A 17,934-nucleotide genomic window follows, 5' to 3' on the forward strand; every position below is an offset into this window, starting at 1 on the left:
GACTTTAAAATGTAAGTAAAATGCCTGGCACGTGTTTAACTCAAATGCAGGTTCCCTTGCTCCTTCTCAGGAACCAGAAAAATCTAAAATGTAAAGGGGTAAAGCTCCTCCCCTAGCCTATATTTCTTTCTTTTTTTTTTTTTTTTGACAATAGTAATGTCTATTGAGATCATCTAAGTGATTTATTTTTTCTATTTATCACCAACATGTTACTCATTAATATGTAGGAGGTAAATATCCTACAGATGGATGAATTCAAATCTTAAGTTTAAAAATAAGAATATATTTAGGTTAAGTATGTTTCAAAGTCACAGTAAAAGAAAACACATTTCAATATAAAAATAGAAAGTGAGTCGTCTGTACTGTTCTCACTAAAAAATTATCTTGAAAAAAATCTTTTGAAGTATTTGAAAAAAATGCTTGATAAAACTACTATAGTTCATACATAACCAGGAAAAGTAATTATTTCTATACTAGTAGTTTAATGTATAGTAACCTAACAGTTTTTACAAATACATAACAAATGTAGACTGTGAGAGAAAAAATATATCAAGAGAAAAAATTTATCCCCATGCGTTTTTCAAGAAAATGCTCTAAAAACTGGTAGAAATATTAACCATTTATAACTATTCATAGAAAATTAATTTGCTACACTTATCTTCTGCTAATTGTTTTTCTACACGGACATGCCAAAAACAACCAAATTCAGACTGAAATCCAATCTCTAATTTATTAGAATAGGTCATAAGTTCAATATCTACCATGCATACTATTTTTAAAAGTAATTGTCTTTAAACCTCATCCTTAACATACCCCATTCATCAGACCCATAGTATATAAGCAGATATATTTTTCCTTAGAAACTTCTATCTCCTTACAAATAAAAGAGTTATTATAACAAAACTTTAGACCTCTATTTAGATATATGTTTAGCTACTATAAACTAAGAGCTGAGAAACATCACAGCAGTATATAAGCTGAATTATAATCAAGGGAAAAGCCAACACATGATTTCTCATAGTATATATCTGATCACACCAACGGGAAAATAAAATTTTCTTTGGAACTAATCAGCAACACAGAAGGACTGGGGAAAACAAAGCAGAAGTTAAAAAACTTAAAGAAAGGATACAGCCTTAAAGCACCAGTCTGAGTTCCCACTGCCAGGATCTTCTGTACAGGATCAAAGGCCAGGGCTGAGGGTTGATAGGGAAATCCATGGCGAACAGTCTAGGGATGGGCAAGTGACATCACAGCAACCAAGGCAGCAAGCGAAATTTTAAAATAGAAAAGTCAATAGAGGCGTTAGAATTTAGAACCACTACCACTGATGCAAAACACATACACATGCACTTACTGCTTTTGAAAAAATAAGTGAAACCTACATTAACAAAGTTATTCACATAGAATCTGAAACAAACAAAAATCTAGTCCAGTGATATACTTTAATTTCGCTTTTCCATAATACTGGTATTCCATAGAAGAAAATATTTTATTAATATTCTATACTATTACATCCGACAACAGATGACTAAAGTTTGCAATGGTCCAAAATTCTGTAAACCCATTAAATGCAATTCATACTTTATTTTGGCAGTATTCATTTCATCATTACTTTATTTGGATGCTAACGCAAGTACTTCTAAGGAAAAGCTGTCATATAATTACTTTAGTCAAGAATTCAGTAGAGCAATAATCAAACCTCTATCCCAACATTTTACACTTGTAACAGAACGAAGATGAGTACAACATGTATTTTTGCAATTTACTATTAAGGCCATAATCATTTTAGGGCATTAGACCTATATATATATATGCACACTTTTAAGAAACTCTGACATACAAATACATGGCTATTTATGAGAAAGACAGGTATGAAAACCGAGGCAAGTTTGTGTTTCTCATTAAGCAGCTGGTGAGTTAATTCGCTGCATCATTCTTTCTGAATTACAGAACGCTATGGCAATTATCGTGCCATTAACAGGCAAAAATCTCGGTACTTTTTAACAAACATAATGATAAAAAGAACCCTGTGATTTCATATCTCAAGCCACTTCACACCACATTTTAAGGGAAAAGTGATGAGCAAAGGCGTGGTAGAACAGGTTTGGCTTTTTGATAAACAACATTCATTAGACACCGTTTCCAAAGGAAACTTCGAAGTTGGTGAATCACATTAAAACGCTTGAATATAAAAGCTTCCAGGTTATTACTGGCAGTGTCAGAATACGAATTAAAAGTCGGATAATAGTTTGAAGCAACCTTGAACTGATTGCTGCATGTGCAAAGGGGAAAGAGAAAAATCAACGAAAAGGAGTAAGGTATCAATCTCCAAAATAACCCAGAAGAAACGTTTGCCAGGGGAGGAGCGAGCCTTTTATTAGAGTTATTATTATTATTGGCGTTCTCTTCCCTTGCATTCCCATGTAAAGCCCGAGTAGCCCCCTTAAAACAACCCCAATTTTTCAATGACGGCGTCGCGGGGCTGCGCGCTCAGTTCACCTTGCAGAGCTGAAAGTGCTCGGACTGGAGCGTTTCCTGGATCTCCGGCTCCCGGTTCCCAGGCGGATGCTGCTGCTGTTGCTGCTGCTGCTGCGACGCCGACGACGAGCCGGCGGTCAGGCCGTCCAGCACCTTCCTGATGTTGAATTTCCTCATGGTATCGGAGGGGCTCCCCCGCAGCCCGGGAGGGGAGGCACAGGGGGTCCCCGGGCGGGGGAGACTACCCGGGGCCGAGGGCAGCTTCGACCGCGGAAACGGAGGAGTGGGAGTGTGAGGGCAAGGAGGCAGCTGTGGGTAAGCAAAAGATAATCCGAACAGGAAATACTGCGACGACAAGAGCGGCGGCCCCAAGAACCCTGGGCGGCGACCCCTCTTCCTCTGAGGCCGCCGCTGCTTGGCGCGGCTGCTGTGGCGCCGCTTCAGCCGCCGCCGCCTCCTCGCTCCGCGGCCCGGCAGCAGCAACAGTGGCGGCGGCGCCCGAGCCCGCTCAGCTCAGCCTCACCTGGCCGCGGGCGAACTCTGCGCCGCGCCGCCGCCCTGGCTCGCCCCCACCGTCGCTGCTGCGTCCATGGCCCGCGGCCGCGCCGCTGCTCGCCCGCCCCGGCCCCGCAGTCCCTTGGCGCGTCCTCCGGCTCCTTCTCCTCCTGCCGGGGGTCGCCGGCTCTCTGTCCGCGGCCGCCGCTCGGCCTCCCCACCGCTGCCCGCCCGGCCTCGCACACAAGGCGCCTGGGGTGGGTCCCCGCGCCGCCTGCCTCGCTCCGCCTCGCTCCTCCGCCGCTGGACCGGCCCGCCCTCGCCGCTCTCGAGCCCGGCTGCGTTCCTCAGGCGCCGCCGCGGCCGTCGGCTCTCCCCGCCCAGCCGCTCCCCCTCGCCTGACAGGGCGCCTCGGCACACGGCACCAACGCCCACCCCGAGCAGCAGCGGCAGCCGCGGTTACAGCGCGGGCCGCGGCGGTGGCGGCAGAAGGGCCTCCCCGGAGCCGGGCTGTGGGACCTGCGCATGCGCGCCGCAGCCCCGTTCCCCCACCCTGGCCCTGCAGGCCCCCAACCCCCCAGCCGGAGCGAAGCTGGGGCTTAAATTATCTTCTGCGAAAATCCCAGACGCTGGCTAAATTTCTCCCACCCCAGTCGAGTTGCCAGAGTATGCAGCTGCTTCTCTTGCAGCTGGCATAGTAAAAATGTTGACGACTAACAAGCAGCAGGAAACCTTTCTTTCCAATTCAGTCATTACAGCAGGGCTTGATGCTTTCTCCCCGTTAATGGGGTGCACGCTCCTGGCCGCTGGCTGCAGTATTATTGTTCTTGCTTTATTGACGGGCTTTGTTTTCGTTTGATTGGATTCGAGTTTTGAAAAAGAGCGTCTAGACAACGATATGTCAGTGGCAGGAGGATGATGGACTTAGGCACTAGGAAAAGGAGAGAAACCTAGACGGGAAAAAACGAGTTCTTTTTCCTGCAGCTGTTACTGTTGGTGGAACGTGTCTGGCCTTAGCAGGTAGCTGCTGGGATGGAAGAGGCTGCCAGCGGGGAACGGCTCCAGGGCCGGTGTCAGCCCCGGCCGATGACACTACCCCGCACCCAGCCGCTCGCCGGGGAGGAGCGCGGGTGGCAGGAAACGCCGCGCTGCCACTCTTTTTCAGAACTTTCAATCCGTCCTGACGCTGATGAGCCACTCAGTAATCCCCTGGGAGCTTCACTCTTGAACGGGGAAAGGGGGATAGGATGAAGTTTTTGCTCAGATCTTTCCGCTGCCGCACTGTCCATCTCGCGTGGATGCTTGGAGAAAAATGCCTGGCTCAAGTTGGAAAAGACAGAGCTTGTGCCGGGGAAACCCCCCGGAGAGTGCGTTCAACAGGACAGGTGGACGGAAGCACAGGTACTTGATTAGGAAGGATGTGGAAATAGGAAAGACGTAAGGAAGGAGGGAAGTACACGAAGACTAATCCTAATTCGGGGAGAGGGGGACAAGTTCCTGGCGAATGACTCCTTGCGCGCTCTGGTCTGCGGAAAAGCCACGAAACCGCCACAAAGGGTTTTTTAAGTTCCAAACCTGTCAGAAGCACCCGCCCTCTTATTTGTGATTGGTCGGCTCCCTCTCCTTTAGGGAAATTTTCGTCACCCTACTGGTTACCTTAACCAGCATTCAAAAGCAGTCAACGAACCAACTACGACTGGGCCCAGGGATTTCGGGAAATGTAGTTCACTCTGCAGCTTCCGCATCCCAGGACGATGTCTTGCATTTGGAACCTACAAAATTTTGATTTGTCGTTTAATATTTATTGAATTAGTTGATTCACTGGGTGCAACGACCAAGAAAACAAATTTGAGGACATTCTTAAACTATTTCCAAGTGGCTCTGAATTTTTTATTAATTTAGTTCTCTAACATTTTGTTGTCAGGCGGTGTGCTAGGTACTAAAGACACGAAAATGCAATTCTTGCTTTCAGCAAGCTCACTACGGTCTAACGGAGACGACTTTTAACACAAATAGTAATTGTAAAACGATGTGATGAGTTCAATGATGGAATAATGAAGGAAGACGGCAGAGGGCCACTTAACTGGCCAGGAGGGCTTGGACATGGTGACACCCACCATAGATCACTCCAGATAAGGAGGAGCAGACCTAGCTAACAGGAGGCAAAGACCATTGGAAGACAATGGGGAAGAGAGCCTCAGAATTACCTTGAGAGCTTTTTAAAAATACATGTGATTCCACAGGGGGAAATTGCAAAACAGACAGATCACAACCCCGTAGAATTGTATGATCTGCCTTTTTACTTACCTAGGTCTAAAATAAATCTATTGGATAATTTTTCATCATTGGGTTATAAAACTTTCTAGAAAAAAAAGACAACTTCTTCTTGAGAGGCCTTGTGGTGTAGTGGGAAAATATAGGCTTTGTTGTCAGCCAGCCATGAATTTCAGTCCAGGCCATGGTAATATGTGTAATCTTGGGCAAATTTTGAATTTTTCTAGGGATCAGATTCCTCAGGTTTAAAATGAGATTAATACCACCTTCTTCTTAGAAATTTATGAGAATGGACTGTCAGGGGAAAAGAAAGAATATGAAAAGTTTGTACTACATTGCCTAGTACTCTGTAGACACTCAAAAATGTCAGTTTCCTGTTCTATCAGGGTCCTTGAGGTAAAGGGGACTTTAAAAAGTCACTAATTTAAGCCAGTTGCCTACTTCTGACTCTAGAATGTTTGTTTTTATTTCTATACTTATGTTTTCCATCAGGTTATGAACTCATTCTGACATCCTCAGAATTTCAGTTTTTAGTGGATACCTGGAATTTAAGATGGATATAGCTTACCTTTGTGAATTTGCAGTCCATCCTCTGTGCTCAGAGACATGGGGACTTATCCACAAATCCAAATGGCCAAAACCAACAATGGCCCAAAATAACGACCTTTATTATAGCAAAGGTAAAATAATCGATCCTCAAACTCACAGTAATTCTTATAAGTCAGTTAGAATTAATCAATTTGTTTTTTCAAATTAGAATTGAAATTTTAAGAATTTAATTTGAATTAATTAAACATTTTAAGTTTAGAATTAAATAAATTAAAATAAATAATCTATATTATTCATTTTTAAATTGAGCACAAAACAGAGAATTTTACCCATCATAATTTCTCAGAAAAGTTGTGTTTATTTGTTTTATTTGAATGAATAAGTATGTTGATTTCAAGCAATTCAATAGCTTCTGCCTTTAGGTGACATTCTCCTGAATGAAATTATTTCTTACCTGTTTGAAGAATGGACCATAAGGTGATGATGTAATAGTATACCACTAACAAATTATAAATATATATCTTACATTTAACTGAGTCAAGGTGGCACTAAAAAATATTCTGCCAACACAATGAAAACAAAAAGCCAACTTTTTTTTTTTTTTTTTTTTGAGACAGAGTCTCGCTCTGTCACCCAGGCTGGAGTTCAGTGGCGCAATCTCGGCTCACTGCAAGTTCCGCCTCCCGGGTTCACGCCATTCTCCTGCCTCAGCCTCTCTGAGTAGCTGGGACTACAGGCGCCCGCCACCACGCCCGGCTAATTTTTTATATTTTTTAGTAGAGACGGGGTTTCACCGTGATCTCGATCTGCTGACCTCGTGATTCGCCCGCCTCGGCCTCCCAAAGTGCTGGGATTACAAGCGTGAGCCACCGCGCCCGGCCAACTTTTTAAGAAAACGAAACTACACATACACTAAAAGAATGTTAGCATATGAAATTGACAGGCGCAGAAGACTAAAGACCAAGAATTCATAACATTTCTGAATCTATCAGTCCTCATTATCCAGTTTAAAGGTTACCAGACCAATGCAGGCCCTGGTACAGATCGCAAAGATAAGCTGGATGCTGATAGAGATGGAGAAGGCAGAAACTGAAAATAAACATTTTAATGAGAAATTATTTAATGGCAAAAGCTTTCTGGAAAGTAGAACAAATCTACCTCACCTGCTAGCATTCATTTTTATTGACTTAATTTCAGTTTGTTGAGTCCCGAAGGATGTGTGCATGACAATAATTAATTCACTACATAGTTTAATAGAATATTGAATTGAAATTATTTGGAAATTGCAGCACAGATGTTAATTAGTTTGTTTGTCTAGTTCAAGCCACCTTTTCTGAATGGGTTCCCTAGCCCCTGCTAAATGACGGGTCTGGGCAACTCTGTTTTAATCAGGTCCCCCTGTTTCCTGGTCCAAACCACTAGGATCTGAGGCAGAAACCAGAAATAAGGCAAGCCAAGAGATCATCTTCTGAGAATTTAGAATTGGATTACAAAATTACAAATTAATCTGAACGAGGAGAAAGCCATGTTGTCCTAGGGCTGGGTAGTGTGTTTTATTTCCTGCACACCACAGCTGAGTGTACCCATTCTTAGACAGAGCTTGGGAGGATGGAGCAGACACAGAGATGACAGAGAGTGACCACCAGTGACCCAAGGAGGTGGAGAGTAGAATCTTGATTTCTGACTTTCCGGTTCCTGAATCTTATTCTTTATGGAACCTTGAGACATTCTTTCCTTCTTTGTGTTAAGTAGTTTGATTATATTTCTGGTTTTTGTAATCAAATATTCTGATAGCAGTTTAGATACAACTTGCATCTAATTGTAAAAGAAAGTAGAGATCATTGTAGCCATCTGTCACTCGCCATTTTTACCTTCTACTGTCAGTTCTTCCTACAGTGAAGAGATGGCTGCAGTAATCCAGCAAGGGGTTGGTGGCTTGAACCAGAATGGTTAAAAGTGGTTGTAGTGCACAGGGGATTGGATTCGGGATTATATTTTAATGGTAGAGCCAAAAGGATTTGCTGATGGTATGGAGGTATCAGAGACAGGAGAGGTAAATATGATGCCTCGAGTTTTGGCCTGAGCACTTCAAAGTGTGGTACTACAATTTCATTTCCACAGTTGTGACTCCTGAGTAATTTCTGGTTACCATTTGTTCCTCAGTGGACTCAACAAATATCATTAGCTAAATGCACAAGACTCATCTGGGAACAAGCAGAGTCTACTATATTATGATTTTTATTTTTTTAAGATGGAGTTTCACTCTTGTTGCCCAGGCTGGAGTGCAATGGCATGATCTCAGCTCACCCCAACATCCGCCTCCTGGGTTCAAGCAATTCTTCTGCCTCAGCCTCCTAAGTAGCTGGGATTACAGGCATGCACCACCACGCCTGGCTAATTTTTTTGTATTTATAGTAGAGAGGGGGTTTCTCCATGTTGGTCAGGTTGGTCTTGAACTTTTTTATTTTTTTGATGCCAAGTCTTGCTCTGTCACCCAGGATGGAGTGCAGTGGCGCAATCTTGGCTCACTGCAACCTCCGTCTCCCAATTGCAAGTGATTCTCATGCCTCAGCCTCCTGAGTAGCTGGGACTACAGGCATGCGCCACCACACCTGGCTAATCTTTGTATTTTTAGTAGAGATGGGGTTTCACCGTGTTAGCCAGGCTGGTCTTGAACTCCTGACCTGAAGTGATCTGCCCACCTTGGCCTCCCAAAGTGCTGGGATTACAGGTGTGAGCCACCACGCCCGGCCCATTGTGACATTTTATAAGCTCTGGCCTTTCTACAAAAACAGATCAGGCAGATGTTAGTGAGCCTTCACTATTGCAGAGATCACCTCTGTAATTTAATATTTAATATTATTTGTAAGGGTATAATTAAACTATAGACGAAAATGTCTAGACAAAGGTCAGAAAGTCCGAGTGAAGAGAAAATTCCAGAAGTGCAAAACAGAACTAATAGAACCAAATGTACAGTTAAATGTAAATTAGTAGGCATTAATATATAATATTAGTGAAAAATAACGTCAAATTCTAAAAACCTAGATCCTGATTGGGCAATCAGAAATTGCTTGATACATCCTCATATATTTCAAGTGCTATTTCTACAATGGGAACGGTATTTCTAAAATGGGAACAGTATCTGAGGTAAGAAATAATGCTCCCACTATTCTTAATTTTAATATTTTAGGATTTGAATGCTATTGTAAAAAAAAAATTGCTAAATTTTTGCCAAAGGGTTCGCTTTTCTTTTCAAATAACTCATTAAAATTTGATTTGTGGACTGAAGAGCAAGCAATAAAGCTTGTTCCTTATGGAATTACTCACAGCTAATATACTGTGGTAATGGAAGAAGCTTGAAACAGCAGTATAAGTTAATATTTTGTTCCTTCTTCACCTTCACTGCCTCCTTCCACTGCATCCCGCATTCCACCCCTGGATTCAAACCCATATATATATATATATATATATTTAGACAGCAACTAATCATATATCATATTACTTCTGAAAAGTATTCTCAAAGGGAAGGCCAAGCACACCAAGTGTGATTCTGAGGGCTCTCGCCCAGGCTGGAGTGCAGTGGCCCGATCTCAGCTCATTGCAACCTCCACCTCCCTGGTTCAAGCGATTCTCCTGTCTAAGCCTCCTGAGAAGCTGGGATTACAGGCGCCTGCCACCATGCCCGGCTAATTTTTGGATTTTTGGTAGAGATGGGGTTTCACCATATTGGCCAGGCTGCTCTTGAACTCCTGACCTCAAGCGATCCTCCCAGCTTGGCCTCCCAAGGTGCTAGGATTACAGGCATGAGCCACAGCGCCTGGCTATCTTTTTTTTTTTTTTAAATTAAAAACTATGCAGCATGCAAAGTAGTACTCTTCATCTGAAAAATAGGTCAGTAACTAAATACCGGCACACTAATAGAAAACTGTCCGCTTTTTCCCCTCAGAGAGAGTTGCCTGACAGGGCAGCCCAGTGAGACAGTGTTAATTGAGACTGATGTAACAGTGCTTGCCATCGTAGGCTCTGGGGCTGTGTCACCCCTCTTAGTCACTGAACTGTGGAACATTTAAATGCAAACTCTTTTCTTTCCGGTCAACCCTAAAGATTACCACATAAGAAATCAAAAAGGACCAAAACAAAAACCTTAACATAAGGAGAGTGGGAACACTTCCTCTAAAGACCCATCAGAGCCAAGAGAATCATATTAATACTAACAATGAAAACATGCAAAGGATGCTAATTAACTCTTAGAAGTTTTTTGCAGAAGGTAGGAAAGCATAGTCTGTATCCATGGGATGGAGTTCCTCCAAATAGGACTAGGTATGTAGTTTTAAACTCAGAATGGATTTTTAAAAATATGTTTGTAGGAAACACTACACACTTTGTCCAAAGATAATGTGCCTACAGACCTAAAACTGGAGTACCTGCTTCCCCCAGCCCGGGTCAAACAGCTTCCATTTTGGGGTAAATTTCTGGCCTCCTAACTACCTTTAGGCTTCAGGATCAGCTGCTCTTTTTTATGGCATTCTATTATTCTATTTTCACACTTCTCTAGTCCCAATTCTACCTTTAGTAGCCATTACACTGTTCCTGATCCTATGACCAATGGCACAAACTAAGTTCCTTTAGGAATGCAATTTTTAAATAAAAATCCCCATTAAATTACCTGGTAACATGTTAGTAAACCAAAATGTTAGTAAAATGAATATAAAAAATATGGACTATACCCCAAATAAAACTGGGCCTTTTAATTCTCAGCATACTCTTTTTCTCTCTTTCATACACACACACACACACACACACACACACACACACACACACACCCCTAGCTCCAAAGCCTTGGAGAACAATTTAGATATTGTTTTAATTTGTTAAGGCCACTTTTGAAGGAAGATGAAACACTTAGCATAGAAAAACAACTCTGAATTCTCTTCACCATTTTATCAGCTTCCCCACCACCTTCTACCCCAGCTCAAGGCAGTTTTTCAAATACTCCCCCGCCATCCCCGTGTCCCTCTCTCCTCAGAAAGCCCAGCCTTTGCTGTATGGCTTACTTGCTATCTCCAAATACCCCCTCATCTCACCTCCTAGACTGTTCTGTTCCATATATTTTCTTATGTAGCACTATCTACTCCCTTCTCCCTGACACTCAGCTAATAGCCTTAGCTAATCAGGAAGGGGAAAAAAAGGTGAATAGGTCAGAAGCACAAAGAATGAATATTCTTTACAAAGGAAGGACAAGCAATGTAACTACTTACACTTTGGTATTTTAGTTCCAATCTATTCCTGGCCCATAAATAAATCAAGAGAAAAAAATAATCATGATGTTGGGGACACAAAATGATTAAAGTCTATAGAGCGAGGGAGGGATGGAAGGTAATAGTGTTAGTGCAATTTCCAAGACAGAGGATCAAAAGTCTGAATCTTAGTGTTTGTTTACCTGCCAGCAGGGTGAGCATTAGTATTTCATCCCACAAACATTAACTGCGGGCCTACTATGTGACAGGTATCTTGCTGGATGTTGTGGGGAATACAAACCTGATTCAACTTGTTTTTGGTAACCAATAGGATGGCAATTTAGTGGTAGGGAAGCAGAATCCCCGAAAGGTAAGACAAACCCAATGTCAAAGGCATGTTTTTGTTCTCCTGAGGATAATTACTCTGTCTCATTTCACACTCTGTAGAAACACACTCCCACTGGGCACATACTCATCACCACGGTACTTGGTCCCAGAGCACGGGCCTCCAAGGATAAAACTCTTAGGGTTGGAAAACGTGGAGGGTGGAGGAGGCAGTACCCTGAAATCATTCAGTCCCTTGTTACTCATTCAGAACCTCTGACTACTCCCACTAAATTTCATCCAGGTCAGCATGACCCAAATATTTCTACCAAGACTTCATCTCCTTGTTCAACAGCCCCCCAGTACAACTTCCCTTCCTTGGTTTCCTCATAACTGTAATGATGGTGTAACTTCAAGGTGTGGCTTCATAATTAAAGTAAATGGGGGTTTTCACGTTTGCATACAAGATAGTCACTATTCACCCTTCAGCATGGAGTGCCATGCCTCTTTCGATTTTTGTTGTGATAAAATAAGCAATGATCCTTTCATTCCAAGACTATAGGAAGAAAAAGAAAAGGGATACCAGGCTGTTTCTTTGCTTCACATCATTTTTTAGCAGCTAGATATGACTGCACTTTTGAGAAGAAGTGAAAACAAAGTAGTTTGAGACTATCAGTCAACCAAAAACATTTTTGATTAGGGCCAATAGATTTGTGAGGGTAAAGGCAACACCGTGAAGATTTTAGTGACACTGTGGGTTACATCTATCGATGAGTCACATTCTCTGCCCTGTATTATTTCAAATGATTCATATTTACTTTTCCGTCATGAAGTCTGTTTTTTCTAACTTAATATAGGATGTGTCCAGTGACCTACAAGAGCATCCAAATTTAGTAATCTGTAGTTTGCCTAAAATGTGCGTATCATTGATACATAAATTCCTAGGCAGTGGCTGCCTCTTAAGCTAGAAATGTTCTGCTTATTCATGATGAGAGGGTTTGTTAAATTCAGGAAATTGAGGAGGAAGTTCCATGAGAACATTATCATAGTTTACCAGTCTAGTGGTTTCCTTAAAGAGGTGTCTCACTGCAATTGAGACATAGAGGAGAGGTACCCACCCGGTGACAATATTGGTGGCAATGTGCTACCTACTTCAGTATTTGTTTTTTTGTTCAACTATTCAAATATTTGCTACTGATGCTCACTCTTTTGTATTTCTGTTTCTTATGTCATGACATAAATGTGAGGTCTCAGACCGCTAAGGCAGACATACCTAGATCCTGTTGTTAGCAGTGGTGAGTCTGTATGGGTCTGCAGCAGCTCGGTTCTTGCTTCTTCAGAGGAAAGAATTCAACTGAGGCGCATAAAACAGATAGACCGAGGCAAGTTTTTGAGCAGGAGTTCATTAAGAAGTTTTGGGCCAGGTACGGTGGCTATCTCAGCACTTTGGGAGGCCGAGGTGGGTGGATCACCTGAGGTCAGGAGTTCGAGACCAGCCTAGCCAACATGGTGAAACCTCATCTCTACTAAAAATACAAAAATTAGCTGGGCATGGTGGGGCATGCCTGTAATTCCAGCTACTCAGGAGGCTGAGACAGTAGAATCGCTTGAACCTGGGAGGTGGAGGTTGCAGTGAGCCGAGATCACGCCACTGCACTCCAGCCTTGGCAACAGAGTGAGACACTGTCTCAAAAAAAAAAAAAAAAAAAAAAAAAAGAAATTTTAGAGCAGGAATGAAAGGAAGTAAAGAACACTTGGAAGAGGGTCAAACAGGCAACTTGAGAGATCCAGGTGCCCAGTTTGACCTTTGACTTGAGCTTATACACGTTAACAGGGTTCTGAGCTTTTGCATCTCCCTGCTCTTGATTTTTCCTTGAGGCAGGCTGTCCGCGTGTACAGTGGCCTGCCAGCACTTGGGAGGTGAGCATGCTCAGTGTGTTTACTGAAGTTGTGCACATGCTCATCTGAGACGTTTTTCCCTTACCAGTTGAGGGTTCCTAAAGGAACGTCATATACCATAGACCACTTAAACATTGCTATTTTGCCTCTTACTGTGAATGTTTGAGCCCACTCAACCAACTCCTGAGATCTTTTGGGAAGCTGCTGATCACTGTCTTCAGGTGTTTTCTATCTGTTGGGATGTGGCCTTTCCTTAGCACCGGCTGCAATCAATTATTATTATAGAGAGACAGTTTAACAATTTGCCTGACCATCACCTGGCATTCCTGGAAGGAAGGTTAGGTTGGGTTGGGGGCGAGGGGGGAGGCCTCTCCCGCTCTGCTTATGTCTGCCTACTGCCTACTCTAACATTTCACTAGCTAAGTAGAGTCAGACAAGTCACTTCATACTTTTCATTTCCTCATGTGTAAAATGAGCATACAAATACCTAAGTAAAGTGTTGTAAGATTACGTAGTATAAAGTTCCTAGCTCAAAACTTGTGACATGTATTAAGTGGTAACTAATAAAATCATTCTCTTTAATGTCTATAACCATTCTCTAGGTGACTTAAGATATTAAGATGACTTAAATATTATCCAAACATTGATGACTCCCAGATTTGTATGTTTACTTCAAACTTCTTCCCTGGACTCCAGATTTGATTTGTGTATGCTTTTGATTTATATAAGAAGCTTATATCCAAAAGACATGTAAAATTTAATGTCCAAATTAAATTCTTCACTTCCAACTTCAATCTATACCTTACACCTCCCAAAATCTTGCTATGTCTGTTAATGGTGATTCTACCCTCTCAGATGTTCAGGCTCACATCAGTAACCTCTGATCACCTGCTCCCCTCACCGCTCACCCCTGGCCATCACACACATACCTCTATTTTAAGTCCGTTGGCAAATCCTGTCAGCTCTATCTTTACAATATATTCAGAATTCAACAAGTTCTCACAGTCTCCACCCTCATACTTTGGTTCAGGCCAGAATCATTTTTCATCTGGGTGATTGCAGTATGTGTTAAACAAACCCCCTTTCACCTAGTCAAGTTTTTGTTGTTGTGGTTTTTAAAATTTGAGACAGGGTCTCACTCTATAGTGCAGTGGTGTGATTATATCTCATTGCAACTTTGAACTCCTGGGTTTAAGCAATCCTCCTGCCTCAGTCTCCTGAGTAGCTGGGACTACAGGCATGCACCACCACAGCTAACTTTTATATTTTCTCTAGAGATGAGGTCTGTCTATGTTGTGCAGGCTCATGGCCTCAAGCCTCCCAAAGGACTGAGATTACAGGCTTGAGGCACCATCCCTAGACCCATGTCATCTACTCTAAAGTGTGTGATGAAGTTAAAATATGTCATGTCAGTCCTGTACTCAGCATCCTTATCTCCCTCTAAGTAAAAGTCAAAGTTCTTTACAATGGCCTGTAAAGGTGCTGTAGGATCCAGTCCCCACTCTCTACTCTGTCTGTCCTTATCTCCTCTCCCTCTCCCCTTGCCCATCCCAACATAGCCACGCTTGCTTTCTTGCTGTTCCTTGATGATATTAAGCAGCCTCAGGGCTTTGCATTTGTTGTTGCCTCTGTGTAAACCAGCAGTCAGCAAACCTTTTCTTTAATGAGCTAGATAGTAAATATTTTCGGTTTTGTGGGCCACATACAGCCCAAGTTGCAACCACATTGCAACAGTGCCAGTGTTGCACAAACTGTGCAAATACGGCCGTAGATAATATGTAAACAACTGTGCTTGGCTGTGTTCCGGTGAAACTTTATTTACAAAAACAGGTAGTGGGCTGGATAATCCCTGGCCTATACTTCTCTTCCCCCAGATATTTGCAGGATCCATTTCCACATTTTATTCTCATCCTTGACCATTTGTGACAAATTGATGATGTGAGAAACTGACATTGATGTCACCTCATCAATATAGCACTCCTTGACTTTTTCTCATAAACTAGGAGTAATTTCTGATATGGTTTGGCTGTGCCCCCACCCAAATCTCACTTTGAATTGTAATAATCCCCACGTGTCAAGGGTAGAGCCAGGTGGAGATAATTAAATCACGGGGGTGGGTTTTCTCCATACTGTTCTTGTTGTAGTGAATAAATCCCACGGGATCTGATGGTTTTATAAATGGGAGTTACCCTACACAAGCTCGCTTGCCTTCCACCATGTAAGATGTGGCTTTGCTTCTTCTTTGCCTTCCGCCATAATTGTGAGGCCTCCCCAGCCATGTGGAACGGTGAGTCCATTAAACCTCTTTTCTTTATAAATTACCCAGTCTTGGGTTTGTCTTTATTAGCAGCATAAGAACAGACTAATACAATTTCCCTTCCCCCGACATACACACATAGGCACTTTCCATGTTCACCCCAGTCCTCCTGCCTGTACTTATTTTTCCCCTTAGCTCTAACCACTACCTAAGGCACCATACGTTTATGTGTAAAGGACTTGGTTTTCTTCTCTGTGGCATCCCTGAGGCAGAGGACAGTTGATCGAGGAAAAATGAATCAATAGACTCTGGACCAGAAGGCAGGAGTTCCTTTTAGCTCCAGTGTAGACAACATAGCACTTACCACGTAATTTAACCCCTCCATTTACAAACATCTCTTTGTAAAATGGAGGAAAGTAAGACATGCTGTAGAAATCAAACAGTAAATGCCAAAAAAGTCCTATTGAAAAGTAATCAAAATGTAAACTTTGTTAGTTGTTATACCCTAATTAGGAAAACTATAAATACTCTTCAAATCAAAGAGCTTTGAATAAATCTTTGATTTGAAGAACTGACTTATTTAAAGTTCTAAATAACCAGAGTAATTTTCTCTTTATGGTAATGTTCTCTACTTCAAACTTTAGAGAAAAAATGTAAATCTTCAGGAGTAATTTGAAGATCCAATGTAATTGTGTTCTCATTTTCCCAAACATCCTTTAATAATCTAAGCATCCACTGCACAGGTCAGGCACATGTGATCATCTGGACCTCCATTTTATAATTTCATAACTAAAAGTTGTTTAATTTTAGTTAATTAAACCTAAAGTCTTATCATTGAGCCACCTGTTTCTCTCACTAATTTGACTTGCAAGCTATGATTTATATTATCTCTAAAGTGGAAATATATGCCAGAATATTATTGTCTAATGTTTATGACTTCTAGTTTCTTGTGAATTGATTATCATATTAACTCTTGTTCTAAAGTGAACAAGTTTCAGAAAAATACAAAGCTCTGTCCAACTGCAAACCCTCATCTTCCACAGAAAGCCTTGGCATCTCCAGATATAGCGCAATGAGCATTCCCTATGCCTGGGTGGAGAATCGGGATGCTATTGGCTAGGAAGATACTTCAGGGATCAGAGAACTGGGAGTGTGACTAACCCAAAAATGTAAGCCAAAACAATTCTGGCAGAGTGAAGCCCATTTTACTGGTTGCCCCTGAGCATGAATTGCTGTGTCCAATTAGCAAACACAGGATCTGAGATTTTCTTGGCTGCCACACAACTCAGATCGCTGCTTTAGTGGCAGCCAAATGATTATCCAGGAGCAAATTATGGAGAAGGACAGAGATCCCCCAAACAGCCTGTTTGAAACATTATTATAGCAGCAGGCACAAAGTTCGCAGCATGTAGGTGAAACTTCCTTTACTTTCAAATGCTAAAATTAATTTCTAACTTGAAGGCTACTCCTCATTTTTTTACCTGTTGTAGAAAAATTAGTCTCATCATATCAGGTAAGCTAAGGGATTTTTTAGCCATTCCCAGTTTTAAACTCAGTCATTTCAAGATGTTTGCTTCTTGCCTTTCTCACAGTGCTGCCATGGAGGTGAATGGAAATGTGTTGACTTCTTAGCCTTGGTTCATCCTGCCAGGTTCTCAGCACAGGTTATGAACCTCCACCTTTCAAGGGCAGGGATGGTCTTGGGAAGTTTACTCAACTCTGCAGCTGAGATTTGGCTGAGATGAAGCCATGGACTCAGATTTCTAGTGGGGAACGCCCATCCCATAGCCATCTAATATGATACTTTATCTGATTGTAAGACCCACACTAGGGCCAAGAAGCCTTTCTCCAATCCTCTCCTCTCTACTGTAGTGCTATGTTCTGACTTTACTGGCCACGCCAACTGAGTGGGGTGGGTAATTTCTTCTCTGGGAAGCTGATAACTTCCTAGAACAGAAGACACAGGTTTGTTACTCTTAGATCACCAAAATGAAAGGGGGCACAGACAAAGAAGATACTTGAAGAGATAGATATTTTTATGGACTGAATGTTTATGTTCATAAATTCATATGTTGAAATCCTAACCCCTAATGTGATGGTGGAACCTTGGAAGGAAATGAGGTCCTGAGGGTGAAGCTTTCATGAATAGGGTTAGTGTCCTTATAAAAAGGACGCCAGAGATATCTGTCTCTTTCAACCAGTCTGCAGTCTGGAAGAGGGCCTTTGCCAGAACTCGACCATGCTGGCATCCTGATCTTGACTTCCAGCTTCCAGAACAGTGAGCAATAAATGTCTGTTGTCTATAGGCTACTCTGTCTATGGTACTTTGTTATAGTAGCCAGAGCTAAGACAGATATGTTTGTGAGGTGCCCTTCCTCAACTCTCCATCCACCTGTGGAGGGAGCTTGAGGTATAGAG

At 42.3% G+C, this 17,934-nt stretch overlaps 1 protein-coding gene and 1 long non-coding RNA gene across 3 annotated transcripts in view; one reads left to right on the plus strand and one right to left on the minus strand.

Annotated features, from left to right (window-relative positions):
- LOC116463139 (syntaxin-binding protein 5) overlaps positions 1 to 3,502 on the minus strand; it is a 185,724-nt gene extending 182,222 nt beyond the window's left edge. Inside the window, exons 1-2 of one of the 2 annotated variants that reach the window (XM_032146104.2) lie at positions 2,503 to 3,502; positions 1,133 to 1,230 (exon numbers count right to left, since the gene is read on the minus strand). In XM_032146104.2, coding sequence (XP_032001995.1) covers positions 1,133 to 1,230; positions 2,503 to 2,658 — 254 coding nt within the window. In that variant the 5' untranslated portion in view covers positions 2,659 to 3,502. The remainder of the gene's footprint in view (positions 1 to 1,132; positions 1,231 to 2,502) is intronic. The other variant, XM_032146103.2, reaches the window with a different exon arrangement.
- Positions 2,579 to 17,934, plus strand: part of LOC116463141 (uncharacterized) — a 34,757-nt gene continuing 19,401 nt past the window's right edge. The window contains exon 1 of the long non-coding RNA XR_004246596.2: positions 2,579 to 2,659. This is a non-coding gene — a long non-coding RNA (uncharacterized LOC116463141). The remainder of the gene's footprint in view (positions 2,660 to 17,934) is intronic.

Source organism: Hylobates moloch, unplaced genomic scaffold (genome assembly GCF_009828535.3).
Source record: "Hylobates moloch isolate HMO894 unplaced genomic scaffold, HMol_V3 SCAFFOLD_26, whole genome shotgun sequence".
Classification (NCBI taxonomy): domain Eukaryota; kingdom Metazoa; phylum Chordata; class Mammalia; order Primates; family Hylobatidae; genus Hylobates; species Hylobates moloch.